General features: G+C 40.3%; 1 protein-coding gene across 1 annotated transcript; it reads right to left on the bottom strand.

The window, feature by feature from the left end:
- Positions 1-1,265: 1,265 nt before the first annotated feature.
- Positions 1,266-11,759, bottom strand: LOC117840203 (ABC transporter G family member 50). Its single transcript, XM_034720662.2, has 24 exons — positions 11,316-11,759; positions 11,087-11,210; positions 10,515-10,600; positions 10,270-10,354; positions 8,784-8,943; positions 8,623-8,699; positions 8,339-8,392; positions 8,137-8,227; positions 7,696-7,997; positions 7,327-7,602; positions 6,921-7,234; positions 6,659-6,819; positions 6,463-6,566; positions 6,219-6,372; positions 6,017-6,127; positions 5,733-5,806; positions 5,298-5,630; positions 4,897-5,187; positions 4,001-4,084; positions 3,170-3,303; positions 2,800-3,027; positions 2,465-2,636; positions 2,130-2,384; positions 1,266-1,623 (listed from the first exon to the last, which is right to left on the bottom strand). Exons 1-24 carry the CDS (start codon positions 11,594-11,596, stop codon positions 1,357-1,359), a joined length of 4,218 nt encoding a protein of 1,405 aa, XP_034576553.1. The 5' UTR covers positions 11,597-11,759; the 3' UTR covers positions 1,266-1,356.
- Between the last annotated feature and the right edge of the window lie 3,874 nt (positions 11,760-15,633).

Raw genomic sequence — 15,633 nt, 5'->3', positions numbered from 1 at the left:
ATAGAAATGCATGATCTTGGATCTTCTTTGGCTCTAAAGTGATGATTATTCTAGGCAAGCACATATACTGCATTTACCCAATTAATATTGATCTGGCATTTCAAATTTACTTCAGCTTTTTATCATTTGCACCTGTAACATGTTAAAAAATATCTTGAAGTGTGAATGCAACATTTTAATATAATAACATGGGCACATGGCCTAATACTTCGCATAATGCAGAAATATTTTTTTCTTGTACACAGTCGATTGCATGGATTCTTTTTGTCTTTGACAACCAGCTCAGACCCTTATTGAAGCCACTAGTGGATAATCATTGACAAGCACCATGGGGAAACAACACTGTTCCACATAGGATCGTCTTCTCATATGCCAATGTGGCATCATTATATGCAAACATAGGCTTCTAAAATGTTTGGTTTAGTCATTTAGATACTCAACACTGGCAAAGTTTAGATTTACTAATTTCCTCCCTCGTAAAGATCACACTTCCACTCATGTAGATTTGTTAGTCGTATACTAGCTGGCTTTCATTCTTTTATGCTTGAAGCTATCTAGCTCAGCCCAGCCAAAAAAATAATTGAAGTTTAATATATATTTTATGTATATACCCTGTTACATGATTTATTTCTTTAAATAAGGCCAAATTGCTTCAATAGCACTATTTCTGTCTCAGTTTGCAAACAAACCATAGTTGCTTCTCAGGTTAGTACTTTACCATTATTTAGTTTACAGTTTTTGCTCCTTCTAGCACTGTACCACAGGATTGAAAATCAAGGTTTGGATTGGACTTGAATAAGGTCATTGTTAAATCCCTATTTCCTTCCTGTGATTTACTCTTACCGCGTGGCTGTGGCTTGGTCATACCTGGCCCTGCGCACCATAAGTTATCATTGGCCAACCCCACTCTGCTGTTAGGCAAACCTTGCCACCTCCTCCTGCCATTACCTGTGCTCCTTCGTTGCTCACGTTTTTTCTCTGCTATTGGGCCAAGCCCCAGTGCCCCACCGCATCATCCTGTGTGAATGGGCTCGAGCCTATGTGAGGTGGCAACATGGTGTGCAGAAGAACGTCTGAAACTTTCACCAGGAGCAAGGCAGACGATAGAGGGCACTAAGCCCATTCTGATTCTAATACATGCACTGTTGGTATCTGAATCGGTCTGTTTCAAGCATTAAATAGTACGGATGGACCTAGAGTAACAATTCCTAAATATTATGAAAGTAACAAATAAATGTAAATTGTTATTTTATCAGTGGAATGACTATTACACAAGTTCAATTCTTTAACAGGGAGAAAGCTTGAATATTTTTCGTATGCATACAATTTTAATAATGACGGAACATGTAAACATGTTTACCTCTTTTGGAAGTTCAATTTTTCAACTGACAGAGAGTAAAGGGTAATCAATACAATAGGGAAAGCAGTGATAACAACAGCTACTATGCTCAACCTGTCTTGATGAAAACCAAAATAGTCATTCAAGAAAACAGCAACAGTTTTGGTTTCTCCAAATGCTTTGACTTCTTTGTCTATGTTTCCGTACTGGGAGGTCAACAGGGAATTGAGTATCCAAGATGTAGGGGAAAGGTAATAGAGCCAGAGCCACCACTTTGGGAATTGCTGAAAAGAAATATTTGACTGAATGTTAATGCTTTTCTCCATACAGAACATAGATGAACACCTGGTTGAGCAATTTTTTTCATTTATAAATTCAAGAGTTATTTTGACTGTGTAATATTTGGGTTTAGTTTTAATCTTCACATGAAATGAAATGAACGAGACAAATGAGTTTACAGGGAATAATATTTCAATTGTTTTATGTTTGGGTGTTGCAAAATATTATCACTCAGATATACTCCCTCCGTCCATAAATATATGACGTTTGTAAGATACTCCCTCCGTCATTCAAGAAATAGTTTTCACATGTCTAGACAATTTCTCCTAGGATCGTCGGCATCACAATAAATGCAAATTCTGTTGATATATCTTTGTATCATTTCCATTCTAACTTTCTGTGAGAACATTGTTGTCATACTTGCACTTCTATGAGCATATTTCCCTAAATGACTAATTAAAAAATGTAAGCTGTTTTATCATGTGTGTAACACTGAGAGATCCAGACTTACAGGTGCAGGTAAAATAAATCCCGAGAATAGTGTCTGCATTGTGTTGAAAAATGATCCCAATATGGTGGCTACTTGAACATTTGGAGTTATTGAAACAAGCAGCAATCCAACGTAAACATAAGAAAGAACTGAGCAAAATGTGGTGTAGAAGAACCATAAGAGTTTGTATGCTGTCCAATAATAGCCAATTGTCGGGTAAATGATGCACGTATAGAGTAACACTTGGATAAAGACATATGGGATCTCTATTGCAGCCTGTAGAGGGTGAAGAAATTTAATTAGTTATTCTATTATAGATTTTTTATATGCTTACAAACTTGTGGTCAGCATCTGACCTGTGCAAATGAATATGCCCAGGAAGAGTACATTCCTGCAAATTTCTCACGATACATTACAATGCGCTCTGTTGTACTGAATGATATAATTGACTGATTATTGTAAACACCGAGTAGTATAACCCCCATATACATTGCACCAAGAACATTAAATAGATCCTGCTCATTGTTTCTTTAAAGGAACAAGAAAACGTTAACAGTTAGCCTATTGAATATGTGACTTACCTTTGTAATAGTTTATGATCTAACTCATATTCAAACTGCTCAACAGCAAAGGACTGTAGTGGTATCCCATGTCCTGAAAAAAAAGAAAAAGAAGTGGGGTGTGGACTTACAATATCTTTGCATGCCTCCAGTACAATACTCCGAAGATCAAGGCTATCATTACTGTCATCACAATGCGATTCAGATTATATTGAGGACTTCTCCAGTAAGTTATAATCTGTTTCCATAAGCAAGCTTTAAATTGCCCCCATCGACTCTGTGGGAAACGATAGGAGAAACATAGGTTTTCTGAATTTGGTAATGGATTACTTAGTTGCTCAACAATCTCTTGCATGTCCCTGGAGGGAAAAAAAATATTCTCTTTGTAAGTTCAATGGAGGTATTTTGTTGACATTTTTTTTTCAGTATCTAGCTTAGTTTAGGCATATATTTATTCCCAGTTGATCATCAAATGCGAAATAAAGTGGCAATACGATGTACCTGTGCAATGGGGATTCTTGGTAGGCACTTGCAAAGTTTATATTGAGTTGAAACTCCATGGATGCCGATGTTATGTCCATCATCCAAGTAGCAGGGTTGCAATTTTTCTCTATTTTTGGGACACCGGAAATTTTCTATTGATACAAGGAAGCAGATCACTCTATTAATTCCTTCTGGTACCAGTGACTGAACCTTGCTCGGTGGTATGTGTGGATGTACAGTTTTCACATCCCCACCATCCAGTTTAAGACCTCTTCACTAATTTAGGTGTTATTTTCATAATAGTATATTACCAAATTCCTCATAATAATGTGATGCACACAAGGACACACTCGGATATGACATAGTCATGTCTCATGGCTTGTCTCAAAACACTAGCACAGAACCACAGTCCACGGATGTACATTTGCCACAAAAACTATCATGCTGTTAATTTCTTGTCACTAAATCTAGCCATCAATTTTTACATGCAAAATGCAAGGCTGGAAGCACAAAACTTCTATACCTCTGTTTTTCTTGTGAGCTGTGAGCCAACTTAGATAATGAATACAAACGGCTTCAATCAAATACACCAAATTATATAAGATTACCAACTGTGTGAAATGAAAAGCAACTGAAAACTGGTGTTGTTGTGTGGCTACTAGCTGCTCTGTCCCTAGATGGAACAAAGACATCTCTAAAACCACTTAGAGAAGCATTTTTCTATGCTATTTCATATAATCAAGAATCGAAGAATCATGCAAATTTTAATTTTAGTTGAATTAAAAAAGATAAAAATAAAGAACAATAAAGAATAGATACACAGTCAGGAATCATTTTGAGCAATACTACCTCAAAGTACTCAATCACTTTGCAAGATTGCTCTCCTATTGGCCCACTGTAGATTACATTTCCTCCGTTTTTCATTAATATAAGCTGCACAAAAAGATTTACTTAATTCAATTAAAGAAAATTTCTTCTAGCAGTCACATAAAAAGAATCTTCTAATAATGGTGGAGAATTTTCTTTACGTGGGGAGAAATACACAAAACATGAAACTGTAGCCACTAAATTTTTTTATGACTGTTCAAAAAGTGGTATGATGACCATTTTGGTTTGAGTGCTGACTTAAGTATTTTCAGTGCTTTTGCGAGCTGCTTAGGCAGATAAGCATCTTCCTATTAGCTTATACAGTCAATTAATTATTCCAGGGCTTACTTGTATGCTATACAATTTCTGATGCAGCCAAAAGATGTCATTTTCCAGCACATGTGGCACATTCACCACATACTGTATGCAGTGCCTTTCACCATGACAGGTTGAACTTATGAAAAGAAGTATTGCATGATAATCAGTGTAGTTTATTACACCAAGTTCATTTGAGATTTGACATATGGAGTGATGCAAATGGTAAGTGGAGGTCTGGAGGATGATGTACAGTTTTTAAGAATTTGTTTGTACAAATTCAATGAACTCAGAAAAGTATGATTTACTCTTCAACATTATAATGAAACTATGTAAACTGCTTAAGTATCTGCATACCGCTTAAGCACTGACCAATAGGGTTTGCACAGCGCTTACCATTTTCTGAAACATTGGATCAACTAGATGGAGATGATAGATGCAATATGAAATGGGAAGTGCTTCTTTGAAAAACTACTAGACATAGGAAATTCCTGATACTCGCTTTGCACTGGATGGATGTAGATCATTTGAAAATTCATACTATATTGCAAAAACTAAAATACCTCGTCAAATGCCTCAAAAATTTCAGTGCTAGGCTGATGGATTGTACATACAACTGTCCTTCCTGTTTCGGAAATATTTTTCACTGCACGTATAACAATTGCAGCTGATCTAGCATCTAATCCTGTAGTTGGTTCATCCATTAGTATGACTGATGGGTTTGAAACAAGTTCAACTGCAACTGTTAACCTTTTCCTCTGCTCCAAGGATAATCCATTTATTCCTGGCCTCCCGACTAAAGCATCTTTTATGTCATCTAACTCAACAATTTTGAGGACTTCATCCACAAATTCCTGCATGTTAATGCAAAATGAAAAGAATGTCAATTACTCATGAAACCTTCTATTATTTTCCATTCGCCTCTATTATTTTAATAGGTCTTGTGATGTTCGAGGGGACGTACAGATCTTGTTTTTTCATCAACCTGTGAAGGCAGGCGAAGCCAAGCTGAATAAGCTACAGACTCTTCAACTGTAAGCTCTGGAGAATGTATGTCAACTTGCTCACAATAACCTAAGATTCTGACAAATGTTTCTTGCACCTTGGTATGTCCACCTATTCTTATGTCTCCTTCAATATATCCTCCGGTTTTCCTTCCTGCTAATACATCTAGTAGAGTTGTCTTCCCAGCTCCACTTACACCCATTAATGCAGAAAGAACACCAGGACGGAATGCACCAGTGACATTGTTTAATAGTTGAATTCTTCTAGCTGAGTAGCCTTGTTTTAGCATTTCCTGCAACATGGGCACAGTTGTTATATACCTACTTCGTATAAAAATCATGCAAGCACTACAGAAGCAATAGGAACATTTGAAGATGAGGCTTTTCAAATTTACCGGTGGTGTGTCAACATAGTAGTTTAGATTGTGGAACGTAAGTGCAAGTTGCATAGTAGGCATAGCCATCTTTGCTGCAAGAAGATGAATATGTAGGAGATTACATATTATAATGGAGTCTGATTTTGAGACAAAACTCTACTAGCTTCATTTTTGCTGAGAAGTTTATGCAGATTTTATTTTGCTATGGTACTCTCGTAATATCAACGTAGTCATTTCAGTAGGCTCTCCCCTTCTATGCTAATGGGGAGGGAGGGCAAGCCAGAGGGCGGTTGATGGGATACCTTCTTGGGTCATGTTTGCATGACCATCAGATTCTTTCTGGATATCGATCTCTTCTTCCTGTTCTTTAGGAAAGAACTTCCTAGGCATGCTTCCATGATATGTTTCTACAGCTGAAACAGGTAGAAGCATGATTTATTTTTAAAACAAATAAAAATTTATGGTGGTATCCTGTGCAGTGTGCACTTTCAGTAGTGAACTTACGCCTTCTATAAGCTAGTGCTAGTCCAAAAGCTATGTAAAACAAAATGATGAATCCAAGAAGGGCTCCAACAGATATCCAATAAAAATACCAACTGTAGTAGAGGCCATGATTAATCAAGATTTGGTTCCCTATTGTTTTATTTTGTATAGTTTCCTGAAAACAAAAAACAAACAATCGTGAGGATGTTGAATACTTGATACCATCTGATCTGTCCCATTTTTTCTATCCGAGAAGACATTTCACCTTTTGCCATCTTGGTGCAAGGAATTCATTTATGGCTGTGCCAACTTCTGCATAGGTCAATGGAGATATCCAAAATCCCCAGCTTAACCATCCTGGCATAGAGGCTGGAACATAACGATAGCATATAACAAGTGTTAAATGATATAGAATTATAGATGGTCTGTAAATGTGCCTTCTATGATGATAGTTGTCTTACGTTTGGGAAGAATGAAGCCTCCAAACACTAGGAAGACTGATAGGGAAACAAATGAGTAGAAGAAACACAAAATATGTGTTTGAGCATAAGAAGCAATAAATCGGTACAGTGACGTTACTGATTGATGGAGAAGAGAAAATATCAGAAATTGGCAGAAGAACCTAGCAGTGGCTTGAAAGAAAGACTTCTGTAGTTAGTCAGAGATTCAGAAGTGGTACTCATGAATGCAAATTTGAGGATTTTTTTTTCATAAACGATTTACCTGGAAGCTGTAGGTGTGTAACCAATACCATAATAAGTGATGCATATCCATACAAGTGAGTTTAATAAGGAGATAGGGACCTTCAGGATTGATGCAGGTATGACATATGCCCATGAAGGATAAAAATGATAGCTTTTTTGCTTGTAGAAACTTGGCAGCCTTGCAATTTGCATGGTCATCTCTGGAATGCCATTTAGCATAATGATGAAGATGGAATAATATAATGCTCCCATGTAGTAATGAGCATGAGTTAAATCTGTTGTCATATGACTTCGGAAGAATACAGACATTGTCATGGCTGCAATAGTGGAGAGCTGCAGAGTAAAATTAGTTTTGATTCATGTGATTTAAAAAATAGATTATGGCTATTGTATTTTGTACAATGATTTTTTCTGACTATTATAACCTGCATAGTTTTGAAGGCATAAACAAACATACTCCTTTTGATCAAGAGTGCTTCCCTTGCTCCACACGCTTTGAACAGTTCCAGTTTTGGTAGTGAATACTTATTGAATGATAAAGATTCTTTGCCAAACTTACTTTTCTGAGGTACAGAGGGCTCTTCTAATATTCTCTGTTTCTGATATTTTCTATACATGCTTGATAATTGATGAGAAGAAATGTATCTGTAAGATTCATCCGTACCAGACCAGTACCGTCGTTGATCCTTTCTGGATAATACCTAATGATTCAAAAATTAGGAAAAATAGATCATGAGCTTTGGAAGTATGTTGTTTTGCCTTTTCAGCTGTTTTTGTGATTTATAATTCATTACCTCTTGGAGAAAGTCTGCCATCCCTTTTCTCTTCGGGCATCTGAAGCCACAGTCCTCAAAAAAATTGTGAGCTTCGTTTCGAGGGCCATGATAGATAATCTTTCCTTCTGCCATTAGGATTAGGTCATCAAATAGATCAAATACCTCAGGTGTTGGTTGAAGAAGTGAAATAAGCATGGTGCATTCGTTGACGTTTGCCAATTGCTGAAAGCACTTGATTATTCGGAAAGTAGTAGAGCTATCCAAACCATTGGATATTTCATCCATGAAAAAAGCTTTTGCTGGTCCAACGATCATCTCCGCTGGTGCAGGCAGGTGAAAGAATATTAATTGATTTTTTTTTGCAAACATGCAAAAGCTTTGCATGTTAATTTTATAGAATAGGAAATAATAAATGACCATTACTAGAATATATTGGCCAACCATATTTTCTTTAACCACCTGTTGTTAGTCTTTTCTTCTGACCCCCTGATATTCCTCTTCTCATTGCATCCCCAACCATGGTGTCAGCACATATGTCTAGCCCCATGATCTATCAAAAACAATCAATATTATGAGCTTTGCTTTAAGGCTTAAGCATGTAATTGTTTCCCTTGAGCATTGTTTTCAGTATAGTAAACTAGTAAGTTTCCTCAATATGTACCTTCAAAATGTAGTCTGTCTGTAGGCTTTTCTCTGAAGCTGCAACTGCGGTTGCCTACATGATGCAAATTACTTTTTTAATTTTGTGTGACATAACTTTCAAAACTGAAGAATAAAACAGGGATTGCTTTAATCATAACCAAATATACAAGAACACTGATTTCTGCTCTTCACCCACATTGGCACTGTTCTGTTCCTTTCAAGATACGGCCACATGTTCTCGGTATAAAAAGAAAAAGAAAAAGATAATGTTGTTGGTCAGTTTCTAGGAGATTGATGTATTACCTTCATGAATAGATTGATGTCACGATCGGGTGTTATCTCAGCCATCCTCTCCCTTTTGTTCACTTCCTTGAGTATTTCTTTGGACAAACAAAAACAAATATTGCTATTAGTTTGGAAATTACATTTTTACTAAGTACGGCCATTTCTGAAGAGGGAGTTACCAGCTCTACTTCCAACACCTTGGCACTGGGCAGAGAAGTCTAAAGTTTCCCTTACTGTTATATCAGGTATGTGCAAATCATATTGGCTAATATAAACAGCTGTTTTCTCAGGTACAAATTCATCAAGTCGGTAACCATTGTAAGAAATATCACCTGTAACCTGAAGACAGTTTCCATCTTACTACTCAGATTCACTTTGCATGAAACTTCTAGTCTTGACCTTTGTTTTGTAAATATTGAAGCAAGATTTCGTGAAATAATTTATCAATGAAGAGCAACATCTTGTCAAATAAAAGAGTTCTAGTGACGGCATATTGGTTTTATGTCTATGACATGCTATGCAAATTCTTTCATCATATACTTGATATTTGTTTTATTAGCTTCATAATGAACTAAAGATGTACACAACCCATCATTACAATAAAAAAACTGCTAAGAAATCCATTATCTATGTCTGCCAAAGGAATTCTGATTGTGGTTGTTTTAAGCACGTGATGAACTATAAAATTATGCAATATGTCTCGTATAATCAGGAACAGCAGTACTCTTCAGCTGATTAGAGTACTGCTGTAGTAGAAGGATTTTTTAGTTGCAAATTAATTTAAACTTTTAACATCGATACATTTTCACATTACAATTTGAAAAGTGCTTAAGGCAGTATACCGTAGTCTGTTATGGCCGTATGGGGGTGGATCCTTTTAATGATGGCTTCAGCAAGATGGGTCAGCAGTTGTCATGCGAAATTTGGAGATTAGTAAATTGATTATATTGTGTGTTAAAGAAGGTGAGAAGCAGTGACATTAATTGAATAGAACAGTGTCTTTTCAGGGCACTAAATTAAAAATCTAAATACCAACTAATGGTGGTATAAGTATTGCCCACAAAACTTATTTGTTTGTTGATTACTGACTTTTTATGGGAAATGGTGGTCTACTGATTACCATAAGGGCCCCATTTGGTTTAGCTTGTAGATTGTGAAAAGCAGCTTCAGATTGTAACAATATGAGGGGAGTTTGATTGTTGGATTGCAATAATTGGCCTGTGGATTTTGACAACCTGGAGAGAGAGGCTACTTGTTTGTTTGTGATTGTAAAAGCCATAATCCACAATCCTAAGCTGAAACAAACAGGGCCTGCAAAGTTTGGGGTTTTGCACTTTTGCTTTTGGTAAAGCATGCTTAATGGTAATGAGATGAGATCGACAATGATGGTTATGGCACTAACCAGCTCAGCCATTTTTATGACCACTTAGTCTGCTGGATACTCATCGTGTTTCTGGATTCTGGACTAAGTACAGCAGGGGTAAGTTGTAGTGCTGAACATAATTTCTGTTACATGTTTGTTCATTTGAAGGCATTTCAGAGCGTTCTCTCAAATCAAACAGTTTTTTTCGATTTAATCATTCTATTGTTAGGATTTTCGATGCTAACTCAATTTATCAATCTTTATCATTTGTACCTTAAGGGATTTTTTTGGGTAAAGAGTACCTTAAGAGATTTATCAAGTCGACCAGCAAGAGCTTGCAACAGTGTGCTTTTTCCACATCCTGGAGGTCCCAATAGAAGAGTCAATCTGCAAGTATATAATGAATGTTAAGATGACACTGCAATTCATATCTACTATGATACGCATTCTGAATATTATACTTTCTAATGCCTAGTCTGGTGCTAAAGATAATATTTGTACATCACAAAATTTGCAAGAAGAAGAAGAAGTCTTGTTGTTGACATACCTGCTGGGTTTTATGATTCCACTCACATCTTGTAGAATATTTATCTTTACTTTATCTGACTTTAACCCGCAAAACATGGTGAGGCCCTATTAATTATGAGCAAGTCTAGTAAGCATAATTACTGCCTTCTAAATAGGGGTGCAGTTAGTTCATGTAAACGGGAATAATTTCAAACACTTGTTCTGTACAAAGTTATCAATATTTTCATTTGCAACTAGGCAAATCTTAAGACTAGACGATCCATATACATAATCATAGGGTTAGACACTGATGAAGAACAAGTTAAGTCAATTGGATGATTCTTTATAAATAGTCAGTCATATAGACCCAGTGCTTACTAATACATAGAATTTTCTTGGACAATGTTTAATTTGAACATCGTTTTTGCAAACATTAAATTATTTGGTCCAAGTGTTTTGCAAGAGGTAATAATACTATTTTTAAAATAGAAAGTGGTTGCTGAGTTTTGGTTGATATTGAGACAAAATGGTTATTGCTTGAAGCCTGCAGTTGCTACCCTTCTACCCATCATGAAATTCCCTGCGCTCATATCAAAGTCAGAATTGCCTTACCGAAAAAAAGCCCTTCATGCTGTTCCACAGGGTTGGCAGGTGACCCCCACCGGAGTATCTGCTTTCTGCTTCCACACACAGATTTTCATAGGTCACCTCTATTGCTGGCAACTTCACACCAACTCTGTCAATATGAATTACAATGCAGAAACCATCACTTAGGGCACAATACTCACTAATATAACTAAATCTATGCTTGTACTAACTGGGAACTGCAAAGAGAACTTGCCTCTCAATTCTTTCCTTTTGCCGCTGCAGGAAATGGAGGTTGTCATCCTCGACGCTCTTGAGAAGATTGTTGAAGAACTCTCGCCTCCTGATAGCGCCCAGCTTGCTGCTATCGAGCAACATGTCCTCGCACATTTCTTCGGCATCTGGAGCTCCATTCCTGTATTCCGCTGCTGCCATTTCCATCTCCATCTCCATCTCCTTGGGGCCGTGTTGATTAGCAGCCAAAGCTGAATTAGGATGCTGGGAGGGTGGACTCGTATCTCTTCCAGGAGACTCCATCTCGAGATTGATCACTTCTCACAGTTTTCTATCGCCTGGAGCCTAGAGGCCCGGGATCCTACTGCAAGAATGTGGTATCTTCTTCCCAGAGAGCCTGGAACTAGCTAGTTTTGCATCATGTTCCTGTATATGGTTTGCATTGGTATGCCCAAATAAAACTATGACCAATAGTCTTTGACCCTTAACTTCCTGGACGAATTGCTTAGCTTTCAATAGAGAGTGGTTTTAAATGTTAGGGTGCGTTTGGCAGAGCTCCCAGAGCTGATTTTCTGCTAATTTCAGTAGGAGCTCTATCAACAGTTTTTTCAGAGAGAAGTGATTCTCTGCTGATTCTGTGAAGTAAATTCTCTGAAATGAACTAAGAGACTGGGAGCTAAAAAAAGTAGCTTCTTCTGATTCCGTGAAGTGATTCTCCATCCTGATTTTAAGAGTTTATGTTAAAGAATCAAAGAGAATCATTTTCAGCTACGGAATCGCTTCTCTCAGAGAATCAGCTCACGTAGAGAATCAGAATTAGATCGAGCTCTACCAAACAGACCCTTAGTGCACGCTGCATATTATCAGGCTCAACTGCAAGGTGCATCACGTTCTTAACGAGACGGTGTGCAAGGGATTGCCAAAATCATAAGTACCCTCTCCGATCATGAGATATTTGTTTAGTTCTTCGAATCCTGCTGGTCGGATTGCATTTCTTACTTTATTCGAGGACGAAATCGCCAAAGATTGCACTCTACAGAAAGCTGCTGTAAGCTTGCTATTTTTTTTTTTTGCGGGGGGGGGGGGGGGGGGGGGGGGGGCGTGGGTGGGTGGATGGGGATTTGTGGCAGCGATGGGTCAATGGCCAAGTAATGAGTGCGGAGATCGGGAAGATCGAGGTCACCTGGAGCGCCTCAACAACTCGTTTTCCAGGTGGAGATCTCAGCTTGCATTCAAGGAGTCAAAGCAGCAATTCAGATGCAGCACACCATGCGGCACTCTACTCAGCGTTTGACGTATCTCCAGCTGGTGGATCTTGTCCTTAAGCTTCAGAACTGGTTACAGTACACTTGAAGTTTTATTAGGTCTTTAGTTTGTTTTATTTTAAAAAGACGTGGAAACAAGGCTGGGGCATGCTGTGGCCACGATGTCTCGACGAAATTGATCTCATGTTGATATGGCGTTCCCCAACTGATCTCTTCCGTTGGACATGATCATGATACTTTCTCAAACGCTTGGTGTTAGTAGTAGTAGCGCCTATATGCTATGTCCAATGTACAATCCGGTGCATATTAATTATAGAGACATAGGAAAAACTTGGTAAAATAGTCATCTCCTCCCTCCATTTGGAAATATATGGTTGGCATCAAAACATTCAAAATTTATCAAAACCGAATAGCTAGCGAGTAAAATAACTAACAACACAGTTCTCCATATTATAATAACTTAGAGCTAAATGCATCTTTTACTGATATCTCTCTCCCTAATGTTGGTGTTTAGACCGGCAACCTACCGAGGGATACCCTAAGGTAGTAGATTGGTTGGAGGGATTTCGCCGAGATCAAGAACTTAAAGATGAACACAAGACACGATTCACTACCTTAGGTATCCCTCGTCAAGTTACTGGTCTAAACACCGGCAGCTGGCATGCCAGCTAGGTCGTCGCGATCATTGGACGAGCTTGATAGACCTAATCATCTTCACGAGGAAGTGCGATCATCGTTGCGATCGTTGGGCTAGCTTGATGGCGCGGGCAACTTTGATTGTTGCTTCACAGCCACCACCAAGAGCCAACTTCCCACCACGATGACCCACCGGCTTGGACTGGCCGGTGGTTTCATAACCATCTCGGACAGCCCAATCTGCACTAGAGTAGTAGTCGTGTCGGTGCGGAATCTGGACGACTAAAAATATAAGTAGTTTTGTCGTGCGTTAGATTGGATGTGGCCTAGCACACAATGACACAAGATTTATACTGGTTCGGGCAACGTGCCCTATGTCCAGTTCGGGGTTGGTCGGTCGACTGTATTCCTGAGCTTAGGTGCTCGAAGTTTACAGTGGAGGTATAGACGAGTGAGTAATGAGAAGGGGGGTGTCCGAGACCCGGTCGAGCTCTGGTCCGAGTGGAAGAGAGTGAAAGGAGCTCGAATCGTGCGCTATGTGTTGGAGAAAGTGCTCGCTAGATTTCTCGTGATGTCTGATGTGGAGGGGGCCGTCCCCTTTTATAGTCCAAGGGGACGGCCTTACAAGTCAGTGAGGGAGAGAGAGAGAGTGTGTGTGGGCACTGCCTAGTCTTGTCGTTGCCCACGTCATCGGGTACGGTATGGCCATCGCCCTCCTTCCCTGTTCATGCTCCGTCGTGACGGGCAGGTAGCACAGTGTCCGTCTGACACGGCACGACGGCACTGTGCGGTGCGTGCGTAGGGCATGGTAAGGGACGGTCTTCTGTACGGTGGTTGACCTGAGTGTTTTCCCTTATCTGCTCCACCTACTCCCTGGGCCCACACCAAGCAGGCGTCCCCGATCGGTTGTCCTAGTCGGTCCCGACCGTGTCGGTCGGGAAGGAGTGGTGTGTGTAGGTCGGGCGTGTCCCTGGTCGGGGGAACTCAGTTAGAGTCGGGCTGTGGTCCTGGCCCCGACCAGGAAGCACCGATCGGTGGCCGGATCATGGTCTCGGCCTGGCGTTGCATATTTGGGCCGGCTCAGGCGTGCATTATCACTGCGCCTCTTGTTGGACTGGGCGTTGTGGAAAAGCGGGCCCATTGGGGACCCCGGGTCTATGGACCCGTCAGCAGCCCCCGAGACCCTTTGGGGCTTTTTGAAGCCGTGAAGGGACTGTTGGATTTTGACCGGCAGGTTGCTGCCCTGTTAGGAGGGACATACGGGAGTGCCATTCGGCTTTGTCTTGTTGCAAAAAGGACGAGCCGCATGTGAACACTAGCTCTGGATTCCTGATGATAAGAATAAGTTTCACGTGGATACTATTTTGTCACCTCGTGCCCAGGTACCTCTATTGCGTAGTCATAGGCGCGTATTGTAACGCTCCTGGATGGTAGCTGGCGGCCCGGCTATAAATAGGACTGCTTCTGCATCTAGAGTCCTCATAGCTTGAGTTATAGCGTTGGTTGGCTTGAGGCTTTTGCTTTTCACCAGGGGTAGCTTCGGCTGGTCTTCATGATGCTAGAAAATTTCTTGTAATAGGTACCCAGATGCTCCTTCCCTTCGCAGTCTCTTCGGGCATGTCCAGGGACCATGATGCTAGAAGATTTCCCGTAAGGAGAGGGCATCGTGTGTCCCGACCAGATCCTTCTTGGATGCTGGGTGAGAAGACGAGGGCACCGTTCCAGAGGGAGGAGAAAACTTTGAGCGCAGCTTTCTTGTATTGCGTGCGCTCATTTCTCTTTTCCCGTCTCGACGCTTCTTGCTCCGAGGTGTAGAGCAGTCCTGGGACTGTTCACGCACGCTTTGCGTGATATTGTAAAAGCCTGGGACTTCTGTTTTCACATGCTTTGCGTGATAATGTAAAAGCATGTGGTTTCTATTCACGCACGCTTGTGCGTGATATTGTAAAAGCCTTTTTTAGCTCAATGAAAGTTTTCATCAGTATATGTTTCTTGTGCCTATTGCGCCGTGGAGGTGGGTTGTCGTTGGGACTTTGGCATTTTCCCCCTTTGTTTGCTGCGTTGCGTAGGGTGGCCGAGTAAGATCAGGCGTCTAGTCCCCGAGGAGAGGACTAGCCAAGGCCGCGGAGGTGCACCGAGTAGATACAAGCGCCGAACCCCCGTGAAGAGGGACGGCGAGAGCCGTGGAGGCGCGTCGAGTAGATGCCTAGCCCCCCGAGCCTACGGTCGACCGGGGAGTTGGTCAAAGTTGAGTACTTTCATACTTTTCCAGAATCGCGGACTCGTGTGTCTCCACCGGTCGGTATGAGACAATCCTCAACGCGAGTCGGGTGTTTGCCCATGTGGGTTCCCGACCGCGACCTGTGTCACCGGTTGGACTCTCGAGTCGGGATCTATCAGCTCGAGCCCTCGATCCCCGTTGGGCTCGGTCGGGGTCGT

The sequence above is a fragment of the Setaria viridis genome, chromosome 9, assembly GCF_005286985.2.
Source record: "Setaria viridis chromosome 9, Setaria_viridis_v4.0, whole genome shotgun sequence".
Taxonomy (NCBI): Eukaryota; Viridiplantae; Streptophyta; class Magnoliopsida; order Poales; family Poaceae; genus Setaria; species Setaria viridis.
This window is presented reverse-complemented; position numbering and strand designations above follow the sequence as displayed.